The sequence below is a fragment of the Mandrillus leucophaeus genome, unplaced genomic scaffold, assembly GCF_000951045.1.
Source record: "Mandrillus leucophaeus isolate KB7577 unplaced genomic scaffold, Mleu.le_1.0 Scaffold110, whole genome shotgun sequence".
NCBI classification, from domain to species: domain Eukaryota; kingdom Metazoa; phylum Chordata; class Mammalia; order Primates; family Cercopithecidae; genus Mandrillus; species Mandrillus leucophaeus.
The window spans coordinates 1725786-1740877 of record NW_012099210.1 but is presented as its reverse complement, the minus strand read 5'-3'; the positions used below and the strand labels follow the sequence as shown (position 1 = coordinate 1740877).

At 36.3% G+C, this 15092-nt stretch overlaps 1 protein-coding gene across 1 annotated transcript in view; it reads right to left on the bottom strand.

Moving 5' to 3' along the window:
• LY75 (lymphocyte antigen 75) overlaps positions 1 to 15092 on the bottom strand; it is a 94704-nt gene that overhangs the window by 38914 nt on the left and 40698 nt on the right. The window contains exons 15-24 of the mRNA XM_011992009.1: positions 13615 to 13683; positions 11155 to 11266; positions 7683 to 7718; positions 7136 to 7311; positions 6407 to 6474; positions 6048 to 6127; positions 5015 to 5154; positions 3191 to 3296; positions 2805 to 2965; positions 1110 to 1239 (exon numbers count right to left, since the gene is read on the bottom strand). Coding sequence (XP_011847399.1) covers positions 1110 to 1239; positions 2805 to 2965; positions 3191 to 3296; positions 5015 to 5154; positions 6048 to 6127; positions 6407 to 6474; positions 7136 to 7311; positions 7683 to 7718; positions 11155 to 11266; positions 13615 to 13683 — 1078 coding nt within the window. The remainder of the gene's footprint in view (positions 1 to 1109; positions 1240 to 2804; positions 2966 to 3190; positions 3297 to 5014; positions 5155 to 6047; positions 6128 to 6406; positions 6475 to 7135; positions 7312 to 7682; positions 7719 to 11154; positions 11267 to 13614; positions 13684 to 15092) is intronic.

Genomic DNA, 15092 nt, shown 5'->3' with positions numbered 1-15092 from the left:
CTGCAAGCTCCGCCTCCCGGGTTTACGCCATTCAGAACAAAATTCTGTTTCGTTTGTCTGATTTACAAAAGAGAAAATCTGCAAATAAATGTAACCTGCATGATCATGTCGTGTTGGTGCTAAATATCTCTTTTGTTTGAACTACTTCAACAAGGAAGTAAATGTATTAAGATATCTCCTTACAAAGTTTTCACCTGGGAGAGCTAGCATGGAGAAATGTAAGAAACCATCCAGAGAGGAGGTATTTGAATTACTGCTTTATAGTAGTACTTTGCTAATAAAGGAGTTAGTTAAAAACATGGAAAAAATGGGTAAAGATTAATTTAGCAAAAAAAATTCCGCCAAAGCACATGAAATATCTACTTACAGTTCTCATTACATGACAAAATTTTTTCTTGATCATTTCTTAAAAACACATTGTGATCAATGAAAAATAATGTAATACTTTTTAAAAAATATATTTTTCAAAATATGGATGATTTATACTTTTAAGTATGCATTCTACTTTTATTTGGATTATGGAAAGGCACAGTGATCTTTTTATAATGTTTCAAATCCCCACTTGTTTATTTTTTAATGCTAAATTTAACAGTGAATCCTATTAGTGGACTTAAAGCTCAATACTGCACTCAATTAAAAATATGAAGTTTTTTCTTCTCCTTTTCCCATAATAAAATGTAAAATCTGAAAAATGCCAGAGTAGAAAAAAGAACAAAATTCAATTACTATCATGGGATAACTCCTATTAACAAATTCCATCAGATACAATTAATTAATTAAATTATAGCAAAGATCCTTTAAAAAAATCACATCCCATTTGATAAACTCTGACTTGCTAAGCCAATATGGATTTAGCCATGCTGAAATTTTAAGCCATATGATTATAAATTAATATAAATTCACTTATAGTATTAAAATTTTTTTTCAGCTTTTATTTTAGATACAGGGGGTACATGCATAGGATTGTTACATGGTGTATTAGACCCAGGTGGTAAGCACAGTACCCAATAGGTAATTTTTCAACCCATGTTCCCCTTCCTCCCTATAGTAAGTGACTGTATATATCTAATAGCATAAAGTACCATAGTTATCTAGATAATGATTGTTACCTGAATATTTCTGACAGAGAGACACAAAGTGGCGTTCACCGCAGGATGTAAAATTCCACGTCCCAATAAACGGTGATTTTTGGAGGTTGAGAATTAGGGCACAGTGGTAGTGAGACTCTTCCTCAAATAACTAAATGAAAAGGTAAATACATAGATGCAATCATGTAACAATGGTCTGGAGATCCTAGCAAGAAAAGTTTAGATTCTAGATTGAATTTGTCCCCCTATAAAAGAATTCCATGAAGGACCTGACCATGACATTTCTTAGAAAATCTTAATAAACTTTCAAAGCATGGATAAAGGGCAATTAACTTTATAAAAAACAAAATAGTGGCAATCTTGATAAACATATTTTTAAAACAGATTAACTGTTAGAAATAAGACAAAACACCTCCAGTCACATTTAACACTCGACTACAGTGTAGGTAAGCAAAACATAATGATTCAACTTATTAGATTTTTACAAACTTTTTGTAACAATAAGCTGCGTACCACATAACAGAATATACCTTAAAGCTTTGATCCTATACTAGTCACTATAAAAATCTCCATATATTAAAACAAAAGTATCTAGATTTCATTTTCTGATCGCAATCAATAATATTAGATATGAAAATTTATTCTAAGTGTATTATCCCTATACTTTTCTGTGTGTTTCAAACATATTGCACTTAGAAAAATAAGAAAAGTAAGTTTATATCAGGAGATACTGACCAAAAAAATGCTACTCAATAAATAGGAAACCAAAAATGAACGAAAATAATTATAGGAAAGAATAAAACAAGAAATGTCAAAAAAAGAGGTATGGGTAGAACTTTATGTGGAGCCAAATGTGTATTATTAAATGTATTCTCTTTTTTTAAAGGGAACATGAACTGAATTTCATATAAAAGATTGGAAAATGAACAAAAACAGAACCCCAAGAAAAATGGGGTAGAAAGAGGTAGAAATAGTATTCATAACACAGGTCAAGCAATAGGAGTAGAGGGTGGAAAAGAGAGTGAACAAAACAAATAACATGCATCTGTTCTGTAAAAATGTAAATAATGCAAAGTAAAAATGCAAGCAAAGATAATGGAGATTTTTAAAATACCATAAGCAACTTTACTTCAATACATTTGAAAATCTAAATTAAATAGACAACTTTCTTGAAAAATGCCAATTAGCAAAATTGTCATAAGGAAAAGTGGAAACACCAAAATGTACCAATGACTTTGAAAGAAATGGAAAATTAATAATGGCTATTTTTTTTTTTTTTTTTTTTTTTACTATCAGGTACTATTGTTAAAACTTTAAATAAATTATCTTATATAATCCTTATGTTGACCTTATGAGGTAGTACAACAGTATTAAAGTTTGCAGATAAGAAATTGAGGCTTAAGAAAAGTTAAGTAAACTTCCAAAGGCATAGTAAATGGCTGAACTGGAATTCAAACCCAGGCAATCTGACTCCAGAGCTTGGGCCCTTCACTGTTGCACCAAATTCCTTTATCATTAGAGTATGATCTCTGCAAAGAACAATGTAGTGTATATTTCAAGACAGATAGAGGAGAAAGTTTTGAATGTTATCTTTACAAAGAAATGATAAATCTTTAAAGTGAGGAATATGGTAATTACCTTGATCGATCATTTAAATGTATGAAAGACTCAAGTATTTCACAGAGGTGTAAAGAGTACTGATTAAAAAAAACTTACATTTTCTGGTATTCTCAGTCTCCTACTAACCAATAATGGGTGAAAGTTACTGTATGTCAGCTCTCTGTTATCTGTCCATTTGTTTATCCTTTCATAGGCAGTCCAGCGCAAACCAATCCATAAAGTAGCTTCCATATCCGGAAGCAAGGATGTAATAAAGTCTGTTAGAAAGAGGTTTTTAAAAAGCATTTGATTTATTCAAATTAAAGATATACTAAAAATGCCAATGAATATCTTTTGTTTATCTAACTATCAAGATAGTCTTTTATCTGTTCCATAAAAAAAGAAGTTTAATAAGATTTTTTGTATGTTAATTCCTCATAGCCTCCTAAAACTAACCTGGCCCCAGATCAGACTGAAACATGTTTCTCAAATAATTCCAGTACCTTGTTCAATCTGGCTCAGCACTGAAGGAAGGGTGCCACCATAGGAGTGACAGGTATCGCTTGCTTGAGAAAATGTGAGAGACATGGGTTTGATCTTTAGAAAACACTGCAAACAAAGACATATGTGAAACATGAGATTCCAGACACAGGAAAGCTCACACAGGAAGTAAAATGCTTCATCTTTTAGAGGGCTGCTAATTTTCGGTCTGTGAGATATGGTAATCTGCAATGTAGTACCATAAGAATTCAAGTTTATGCTCTCATTAATTTTTTATTTTTTTAAGAGACAGAGTCGCTCTCTGTTACACAGGCCAGAGTGCAGTGGTGCAATCATAGCTTACTGTAACCTTGAGCTTCCTAGGCTCAAGCTACCTTCTCAACTGAAACAACCAAAGAGTGGTCTTCAAACTTTCATATATATATAAATATATATCATATCTTATATATAAGACACATATAGAACGTATAATATCTTTTATATATAATATCTTTAAATATATATATTTAAAGATCTCTCATTTATTAAGTGCTTCCTATGTGTTAGGCAGTTTGCGTAGTATTATTTCATTTAATTCTCACAACGGAGAGAGAAACTGAGGCACAGGGACATTAAATAACTTGATCCATAAGTGAAATAGACACACAATAGTAAGGTCAGTATTTATACTCTGTTCCACCTGATTTCAAAATCTGTGTCCTTAATCATCATCTCCTTATATCAAGAAACACTGCTGAAAAATTCATCTTTGGCAGGATATATTAATTCAAATTTATATCAGCTATGCAAATTAACACAGTACTATTACCTCGAGGAATTAAAAAGATTGTCCTAATTTTAAAAAGTTAAAACGTACCCCTAACTTTACTACAGATCCTTCCAGCTGTCAGACACATCTTTTTTCCCTTTTTCACATTATGATCACCTCGGTATAGAGTGGTATGTCCCAAACTGTGTTCCTTGAAACATCCTACAAAAAAATTTTTTTCCAGCTTTCTTATAGACTGGAGTGGTCAATGAGCCAAGCTACCCAACATGGACAACCTCATCGGGTAACTTCTAGAAAAGACTCTAGAGAGAACACCCTGAATTTAAGCTCAGAAGCCTTATATTAAGGATGGCAGAGCAAAATCACAAGAAGCCTGATTTTGAAGACTTCATGGTGTTTCCACACAAACCTGCTTATCTTCAAATGTCTTTAATGTGACAGAATAAATGTTTTAACATACTGTAGCAACCTCTTTTCAGCAGCCAAATGCATTTCCTAATAGATACGTATACCAAAATGGATTATGCATCTCGAAGAGGCAGATACAGAATGCAGCATTTCTCTAACCTATTTAATCATGAAACCCCCATTTGGAGGCAAGATCAATGATTAACATTTTGTAGCATATGTGTAGTCCCCAAAAAGTAGTTTGTGAAATGCCAGTCTAATTTGATTGGCAGATGCTGCTTGGATGTTCTCCTTGAGGGGAAAAAGAAAACACAAGCCAGAAATTAAGTCAGTTTCCTACAAGGCCATAGAGATAGTCCTGACTATTCAATGCCTCCCAATCCATCAACAGATCAACTTGAGCAATTTAAGTGTTGGTAGCAACAAAATAGAAATGCTGCACTTTAAAAGACCTGTAGGCATGACCAACTTGAGAATTAATTCTTGATATCATCCACGGTTTCTGGCAACACAGAGGGCCAGGTGGGATCCTGAAACATGTAGAGTTTATCTCAGTGATGTTGTCACTAATAGGTTGCCATTCTGCCATAGGCTATATAACCAGCATGGAAGCAATCATTGTTGCATAATGTAGCAATTCTCTTTTTACCTTATTCTGAAAAGGAATCCATTGCTCAGAACATTGCACTTTAGCTGCAGAATCTGGGCTGTATTTCTCCAATGAAGAAACATTATATTTTTCACAGATGAAGGGCAACTTGGTATTACAGTCTGTTGGTTTACTTAAGTCTGAGAAATGAAAAGCAAGCATTACTATAGTGAGAATTTTTCAGTCAGTACTTTTTTTTTTGAGACAGAGTCTTGCTCTGTTGCCTAGGCTGCAGGGCAGTGATGCAACCTTGGCTCACTGCATCGTCCGCCTCCCAGGTTCAAGTGATTCTCGTACTTCAGCCTCCCAAGTAGCTGGGATTACAGGTGCATGCCACCACACCTGGCTAGTTTTTGTATTTTTAGTAGAGACGTGGATTCACCATGCTGGCCAGGCTGGTCTCGAACTCCTTGCCTCAAGTGTTTTGCCTGCCTCAGCCTCCCAAGGTGCTGGGATTACAGGCGTGAGCCACCACGCCTGGCTAAGTCAGCATATTTTAAAAGCAACCCCAGTAGTAAAGAAAGGTTCTTGAAATCAATCTTTCCCAAATGCTTAAGATATATTCCCTTTCTTCTCTAGCCACTTCTGTCTTCTATGATTATTTTTATCTGTAGGTTACAGCATACCAATACTGTCTATGAAACAGCACGCATTTTGTGTGACTACCATACCATCCCAGGGTGAAGGCAGAAGGTAAGAAGTTGAAGGGGCAGTGTAATCAGGGGAAGGGGACCTAAACTATATTTTAGAACTGCTGCCTGCTTATCTTTGAAAATTTGCTTAGACACTTATCAATTAGGAAAGTGGTAAGTTTATTTCTAAGTAACTGCTTTAGGATAAAGGAAGTTAAAATATTCACAGTGAAAAGTACCTTTATTTGCATTGGGGATTTGAGCTATAGTTGTTAATAATAAATCAGAATAAGATGAAGGGGCCAAACATATAATCAAAAGGAAAACAAGATTAAGCTAGAAACTGAACCTGAAGTTCACATATTACAAAATCAGCATTAAAGGATTTGAATTAACTTTACCGATAAGCCAAGTCTTGGCAGACATGTACAAGCATTCCTCTCCAAATGTCACAGGAAAGCGGTGCCATGGATATCGTGAGCTAAAAGAAAATGACAGATTTGACAACTCGTAATGTAATTAGGTGTTTCAATTTTTTTTCTTTTTACTGTAAGTTATTTTATTTCTAAATTTAATGTTAATACCATCATTCTCTACCCCTTTTTTCTTGATGCTAACATGCAAAAGGCCTTGGTTTCTCTAATTTAGGCAGTTTATGGATTAATGTTCAAACTACTTATAAATAGAAATCCATTTAGTAAAAGGAACTGCTTCTTTTAAGTGATAACTTTACAAAGGTAGAATCAATGATGTCACCTACTAGGTAAAATGATCATCTATTGGCTGCTCGTTAATTCTTATCCACCACTTCTGTTCATCACCAGATATCTGAAAAACAAGCCAAACATCCATGCTTATATGTGCTGAGCTTTCTTGAGGGTTTTGATTCAAATACCTTGTCTTACTGTAATCACTAACCACTATAATTTCTAGACATTCCTTACTTAGATTTCAAAATTATACAAACCAGGACCTTGTGCCAAAGAGTAGTTGAAAATTCTCTGTATATTTACAGATCCTATTGTGGGTACAGGAAACATGGTAGCTGTAATTATGGGCATATATTAGTTAGACTAATACTTTAAGTGGGCATACAGTATCCTATTGCAATTAATTGTAAATTTAAAAATACAGAAATTATTTTTCTTCCCAAAGGCTATTTTGCAAAGTTACTTATTAGTAGAAACAGAAACTCAAGTTAACTGTAAGGTTGACTTTTAGTAAAAAATGTGACAGGGCATTAGAATCATTTTTATTATCTACTGATGTTTACCTTATAAAGTGACATTTACTATTAATCTTGTATATTATAAACATAAGCAATTCTACTTAATTTTTCTAACATGAAATAAATTTGGATGTTGTGAGGCAGATCTGACATTAAAGAAAAATTTAACTTTTGTAGATTTTGGCAAAATTTTTGTAATATTTTTAAATGGAATAAATATAAAAATAAGAAAGATATTTAAAATAGATTCTTTTAAATTACATTTGCTATTTTGTTTTTGATGGCTTTTAGTCCCGCAAAAGATGTTATAGTAGCAAGAAAGCTGTGATTGCTGGCACAGTACAGGACGGCTTCTTCATAGTTTAGGTGAAGATCAGCAACAAACCAATATTCACTTCCTTCAATTATAAGTGGAGGTCCATGAATTCCAGCACGCTCTAAAGAAGAAGAAGAAGAAAGAGATTAGAGTTATGACTATGCAAAGCAAACTGTGTCCTCTAAGCATGAGTTAATGTTCAGAACTATAAATAGTAATTCAGATTACTAGCCCTCTCTGGCTGGGGCAGTACTGACTACAGGGAACAAGAGATTCCTGAGCCAGTGACTCTGCCATTCCCCTGCACTCACAGGGAAAGAAGAAACCATCCTCATCACCTCATCCCATACCAGTCACTCACCTTCCTTGCCTGGAGAAATTTTGTCTCACTTGAAGATGTACAGAGAAGAAGCTGGCACTTAAATAATTAACTAAATGCATTAGTGACAAGGGAAAAGCAGCTTTTGTTAAATTTCAGTTTTCTTAACTCACCTGGATTGTACCAGTCTGGTGTTTTTGGAGTACGGCCTGTATGAGGAAGAAAGCAAGTGGCATTAGTACTCAATGACTGATCAGGGTATACTATAAGTAAGGCCTTTAATGTAGCTCAAAAGGACTTGCAGTATTGTTGAGGCTTGTCCATTTCTAGCCAAGCCATTTCATGTTTTGATCACTTTAGTTGTATTTTGTGGGGCCGATGCTAAAGCTGCTTTAGGAGCAATCCAAAAGGCATATCTGTTAAATATTAATGAAGTATTTCTAGCAGTCTTTTACCTTGTGTCACAGAGGTCACAAAAGAAGTGCAGATGGATAAAACATAGCTAAGAATTAGAAAGTAAAAACAAGTAAATAATGATATTGTATGTGTCACACAGAAGCATAATAGGAACCAAAATAATCATCATTGTAAAGTGAAGTTATTCAGGAACCACTTCTCCATCTAATGAAACAAATAACTATTCTATAAACTTAGGTTCATAGAGTCCATTGTCTTCCAAGATATCCTTGGAAACAACGTACAATGCTCCAATGTTGAATCTTTTGAGAAGATGAGACATAACTGAGAGGAAAATAATAAAAGTCACTGAGGATTCTCAGATGGAAATGGAGGAAATATGGCATGCTACACAGAATTCCGGGTTGGAAGCTGGGCAGGTCAGTGTGCAAATGCCCTTATGCATTTTGCTGCTATGGTATTTCCGATGAATTGCTTAACTCCCTCTGAGCCTTGATTTTCTCCTCTATGAAAACGAGATGGCTACCTGACTCACAGAGAGTGAGGTCACATGTGACGCCCTGGAGGAAGCGGCCAGCACAGGGCCAGGCACAGAGCAGTTCCCCATGGGAGCCTATTTGCTTTCCTCCCCCTTTTCATTCTGGCCACAGATCACATTGGCTTCAAGTCAAAGACATCATTTGCTTAATTTTAGAAATTACAGAGTAAAATAGCTAGTCTTAATTTTGGTGTGGCATGTGAGCCTCAGACAGGCATCAGAAGACCCGACTCAGAGGACTGCCTGCATAGCCAGCATCTTTAGTCTCTCTGAGCCAATTCGATTCGTATTGGATAATTTTCAACAATAACGTTGCAAGTCAGTTCAAAATGTACATAGTTTCTTGTCTGTAATCTTGTCAAAGGCTTCTGATTATTTGTGTGTGGGGGAGGGAAAGCTATGTCTAACCTTTAAATATCTTTAAATTGTGAGAAAGGTAAGATGCAAGATATTTTTTATACAAGATTACAACATGTATGTGTGTATAAGGCATCAAGAAATACAATAAAAATAGCTATGTTTGGGTAATGGCATCATAGGTAATATTCCTAAAAACACTTTTATGAGCCTTATTTTTGACACAGTTTTCTCAATTAAAAAAAGAATATTTAAAAAGTACAAATATCCACTGTGGTTGAGGTTACTTCAAATTTACAGGTTGTCAAAATACCTCTTTTAGGGAAGACAGGATTCATTAGAACCAAGTAATAAAAAGGAAGAGCCAGAGAAGAGGCATGGTGATTTAGGATACATAAGAGGAAAACTTCTTTAAGAAAACCAGAAAATACAGATGAATACAAGTTGAGAAAACTTAGGCTGCTCTAATAACCAAGAAAATATCCAACCAGCTGAATGCATCACATCATAACTTAGAAAGTTATACAGTATAGTCAAAAAAGGTTGAACATAGCATTTAAACCCTGGAGCAAGCAATCATTGATTGCTTCAAGTGATTGAGACAGACTGAGAACAGGAGCTTAGTATTTTATTTTCTTTCTGCATGGGGATCATAGAGGTGGAATTCTTTAGGTTTGTTTGATTAATTGATTTATATTTGCTAAGTGGGTTAATTCCTTTCTCTCTTGTTAAAAGTATATGTTTAAAAATATATATACTCCTCCACATGCCCTTCATACTATTTTCTGTGGTGACTAATTTGCCATTTCTAAGGTTGCCCTTGTTTAAACTCTGGGGTCTGCTCTGCTGCTCAAACAGGAGGTGGGGGTAGCAGCTCCCATCGAGGGCACCTTGATTGGAACAATGACACTGTCTGTGGAATGCTAACAAATGCCAGAGAGTAATGGGAGGCTCACATTAACACTTCAAAACAGAGACATTGTCCGAATTAATTATGTACAAGTTACTTTTCCACTTGTTTAAAGGATATCCAAACTGGTTTTCCTTTGTCCCTTTTTCGGGTTTAATAAAATAATCAAGAATAACTCAGGCATAATTTATCCTTTAGAAAAACCCATCAACACAACTCTCTCTCTCTCTCTCTTTTACAAATGGTTTGACAGTTTGCCTTTGTGAAAGAGATTCGCTACTACCTGATGTCACATCTGAAGCTCTTTTAACTATTTTAGGGAAAACAGTCTTCTAATAGTCACTTCCATGATGTGAACTTCGGGTTCTTTGAGAACTTGTAGGAGGATACACCTTTAGTTTCAACGATCTGTTTACATTCAGTTCAGAGATTTATTTTGAAACCTTCTATGGGTTTTCTGCTAATTAATTTAATACAGTCAATGTCTGCTTAAAAATAATTTGAGGCTGGGTGAGGTGGCTCATGCCTGTAATCCTACCTAGCGCTTTGGGAGGCTGAGGTGGGCCAATCACTTGAGGTCAGGAGTTCGAGACCAGCCCGGCCAACATGATGAAACCCTGACTCTACTAAAGATACAAAAATTGGCTAGGTGTGGTCATGGGTGACTGTAGTCCCAGCTATACTGGAGGCTGAGGCAGGAGAATCACTTGAACCTGGGAGGCAGAGGCTGCAGTAAGCCAAGATAGCGCCACTGCACTCCAGCCAGGGAGACAGAGTGAGACTCTGTCTTAAAAAAAAAAAAAAAAATAATAATAATAATAATTTGAGAATTAAAATCTTCTTGACATTTTTCTTAATATTTCATATTTTCCTGGAAAAAGTGAAGTAAAATGGTATCTACATTTCTCCCCACTCTCCTTTCTGTTACCAAAGGCTATACTATCAATCTAACTGGCTTCTCAAATTTGAATTTATATAAAGTATTAGCAGTTTTGTAGTTCATTGAAAATTGCTTCTAAATTTTACAGGGACCTGCCACATTTTTATTTCTTGACTTCTGCCTTATTATTCCCAAGATTATCTTTATTTTTTCATTTTGCATCAAAATAAAAATTAAAATGATTCTACATTTCTCCTTTTGCTTAAAATAATTTCATCCAAAATCTAATCTCCCTAAATGAACCTTACATTTTATCTTCTATGCAAATTTTTGCATGATCAAGAGTAAGATGTCACCAAATTTCAATAAGCTAGCCTTCTATTGGAAGCCAGAGTCAGGCAGGGGGTGCTCCACATATCAATTGCATCATCATAGGCTTTTAGACCTTAGAATTATAGATCACAATGCTCCCCTAGGTACTTTGAACTGAGCATTCACAATGTTAACATGAGAAGGTTGTGAAAAGTAACAATTACCACTTACCTTTTGGAATTTGGCACACCCATTCAAGTTTTGTATCACAAGCAAAAGGCCTCAAATAAATAAATTCTCTATCATAGAAATGCCAGCCTCTTCGCCATGGCCTATGAAATACCTAAAAGAGGAAAAGTATTGCAGAATATTTTGAAGTTGATACATCCCTTATGGAACACTAAACTGTAAGCCCTATGATCTTGATCTGTATTTTAGCTCTAGCACCTAAGATATTTGTTCAATAAATGAACACATGAATGAATGGAATATTTAAACAGTAATACCCTGAGCAAGAGCCTTCAAAGGGGCTAATAAGGGAAATATGTTGTAAGGTCATGTTTATGTCCAAAATGCAAATTTTCTCCCCCACGCCTGACAATTTTTGTTAGGATATTTATTTCAGAGGTATCCAAGCACCAAGCTGTGATCAAATTAGATCAGAGAGTGACATAAAAGTCCAGCCTCAGCGGCTCAGGCTCCTTCTCTGGTGTTACCATGCCATTTCTAGGATTTTGCCCTTCTCCAGGATGGCTCACTACAAATCCAGTTAGCAAGTAGGAGAAAAAGGATAGGGGAAGGCATTACTCGGGAGAGCATCCATCACTTCTTGGACTATTTTCTCTCAAGACCAAGTTTGTGGGGGTTCTGTGGCAGGTGAGGTAAGATTTTCCTTACAGAACACTGCCCTGGTTGGGCTTGTTCCTGATGCAGGTTGCATTAATATCTCTTTATTTATTTGGTAGATTTTCAAATCTCTCCATACTTGGCAACGCTATTTCCCTAGAACAGTTTATTGTACCAGTGTTCTCAACACTCCTAAAAATTCCATAAGCTTCTCTGAAGTTCTCACCTTTTCTTATGTTAAATTGGGAATCTATAAAAATGCCATGTATTACACAGTTTATTACTAGAAGAGTTACTTTGAAAATCGTGTTTTCCTGTGGCTTTGAGTTCTTATTTGCCTCAGCCTTCCTGTAACATTTCTGGTCAGCCACCTTGTACAATCTCTTTCTTGGACTACAAATCAAAGATATTACCTGATGTCTCCTCCATCTTCATCTTTTTTCACTCTATATGTTGGCAGTTCCTCCAAATTCACTTCTTGGCCCTTTTTTTTTTTTTTAAATATACATTTTCCTTTCAACTTAGGACTCTTGATCTCAACTTACCATAGCATACATCTTATAGCTAGCTTGGATTCAAAATATCTAAACTAAAACATACAATTTTCTCCATAAATCAGTACCCTTTCTATTTCTATAAATGCCTAGTCATATAGCATAGTGGTTAAGAGTACCACACCCAGACACACTTGGGTGTAAATCTCAGTTCTTTCAGTTTAAATTTACTCCATGTAAGCTGAAGTAAATTACTCACAGCTCGAATTTCCATGTGAGATGAATATAGTAACAGTGCCTACCTCACAAGATTGCTTATGTGCTGTGTGACAAATGTGACATGCTTAGTACAGTGGCTGGCTGATAAAGGAATTAATCAGATCAGTGTTAACTGCTGCCATCATCATCACCACAACCACCATAGACCATCACCATCACCATCATTATTATTGTCTCATAATATTCTTGTTCTTGCATAAAACTTGTATTTCGCCTGGCATAGTCCTTACTCAATGGTGTCGTAATTGCTTGTTTACTTGTCTTTATTTTCTACTAGACTTTAGTTTTGTGAAGACAATGGCTATGCCTTGTACCTTGTCACTGTTCTATCCCCCAGTGCCTCACTGACCTCTTGGACTGTTTATGAAATGGATACATGAATGCATTCTGCAAAGGAAGATGCCTAACCGGTCTTTTATGCCTTCCAATCTTACCTGTTGCATGTTGTCATCTGTCTCAAGATGAATCTTCCTCATACCCTCCTTAGTTCATGTGACTCTCCCTACTCAGAAACTTTAAAAAACGCCCTGTTGCCTATCTAGAAGTATAGAAATTCCTTAACGTGGCATCAATCTGATTTCCTAATACTGTTATCAAGGACAGCACCAATGAAAACTTCTTGATCTGTATGCTGTTCTCCTCACTGCCCTCTTCCTTCCACTCCCACCTTATTTTATGCCACTTTCTCATGCCATCCCCTCATGAGAAAGCCTTACTCTATCCCATCTGTAGAAACTCTATCCATCCTTAAAGTCCCAGTTCAAGTCCTACCTCTTTCTGGAAATGGCCATGGGACTCACTTCCTCCTCTGAATTTCATTAGCCTTCCTCAGCCCACTCATTAGGAGCTTATTACTGCATGGTAATGAGGGAGGTTTTCTTGAATATGAATTTTATCCTCTCAAATGAAGTGTTAAGTTAGGCTGCTGAGGGCCAGGCCATGGGTGTGCTTATCTCTCACCACATCTAACATCATGCTCCACACACAAAGACACTCCATGGATCCATTACTTGATTGCATATGATGATGGATTTATGTTTTAAATATGCAGATTTTCCAGCACTGTACTGACCTTGACAGCAGCACAGTCTCTGATGTCATAATCCTGCTGAAACTCATTTGGCATGATAATAGTAGACACCTGAAAAGACAAGAGACGCTTGAGAATTTAAGACTGATGTATAAATATTTGCAATTTAGATGTAATTTAGGCAGCCTTAATCACTCAAGTGTGTTCATATGCCACAGAAAGAAAACTTTTTCATCTCTTTTTTATATCATGATGCTGAATCATGAGAGGACTTAGCAAATGGCATAATGTCATAAGTTTCCAAACAAAGGAAGCCACAGTTTCAGAAGTTGAGGTTAATGGTGTATTAAGTTCGCCACTGGAGTCATAGAGAATCAAGCTTGCAAAATGCTTTTCTCATTTTTTTTTTGCACGTGTTGAAATGCTTGTTATTTGATTAACTAATCTCAGGTATGCTCCAATTTAAAAATAAATTCAAGGAGTTTTACATTTAGAAAGAATAAAAAACGAGGTGACACAACTGTAATTTGGAGTAAATATTGAATATCTGAGAATAGTTTTGCTCCTATAACCATTACATTAATATCTCCTTAGGATAATATAAACATGTGGAATAATAGCAAGGATTTTTTAGAGGTTTCTTCAAACAAATAATTTCCTCCAATAAGGATACTTTTGGCCAGGCACAGTGGCTCATGCTGGTAATCCCAGCACTTTTGGAGGCCAAGATTGGCAGATGGCTTGAGCCCAGGAGTTCCAGACCAGCCTGGGCAACATGGTGAAACCCCATCTCTACAAAAAATACAAAAATTAGCTGGATGTGGTGGCATGTGCCTGTGGTCCCAGCTACCTGAGAGGCTGAGACATGAGGATCAATTGAACCTAGGAGGTTGAGGCTGCAGTGAGTCACAAGGGCACCACCGCACTCTAGCCTGGGTGACACAGCGAGACTCTCATCCCCACCTAGTCCCCCCAGAAAAAGATATTTTATTTTTTGTATTACTCTTCCATATTTAGATAATAAAAAGAATAGCTTCTCACTATAAAAATGAAAATAAATAGCATAAAGAGAAAGCTTTGAAAACAATCACTTGTGGCCAGGTGTGGTGGCTCACACCTGTAATCCCAGCACTTTGGGAGGCTGAGATGGGTAGACTGCCTGAGTTCAGGAGTTTGAGACCAGCCTGGGCAAAATGGTGAAATCCCGTCTCTACAAAAAAATATAAGAATTAGCTGGGCATGGCTGAGCACGGTAGCTCACGCCTGTAATCCCAGAACTTTGGGGGGCAGAGGCGGGTGGATCACAGGGTCAGGAGTTAGAGACCAGCCTGGCCAATATGGTGAATCCCCGTCTCTACTAAAAAATACAAAAATTAGCTGGGTGTGGTGGTACACGCCTGTAGTACCAGCTACTCGGGCAGCTGAGGCAGGAGAATGGCGTGAACCCGGGAGGCAGAGCTTACAGTGAGCCGAGATCACACCACTGCCCTCTAGCCTGGGCAACAGAGCGAGACTCCTCT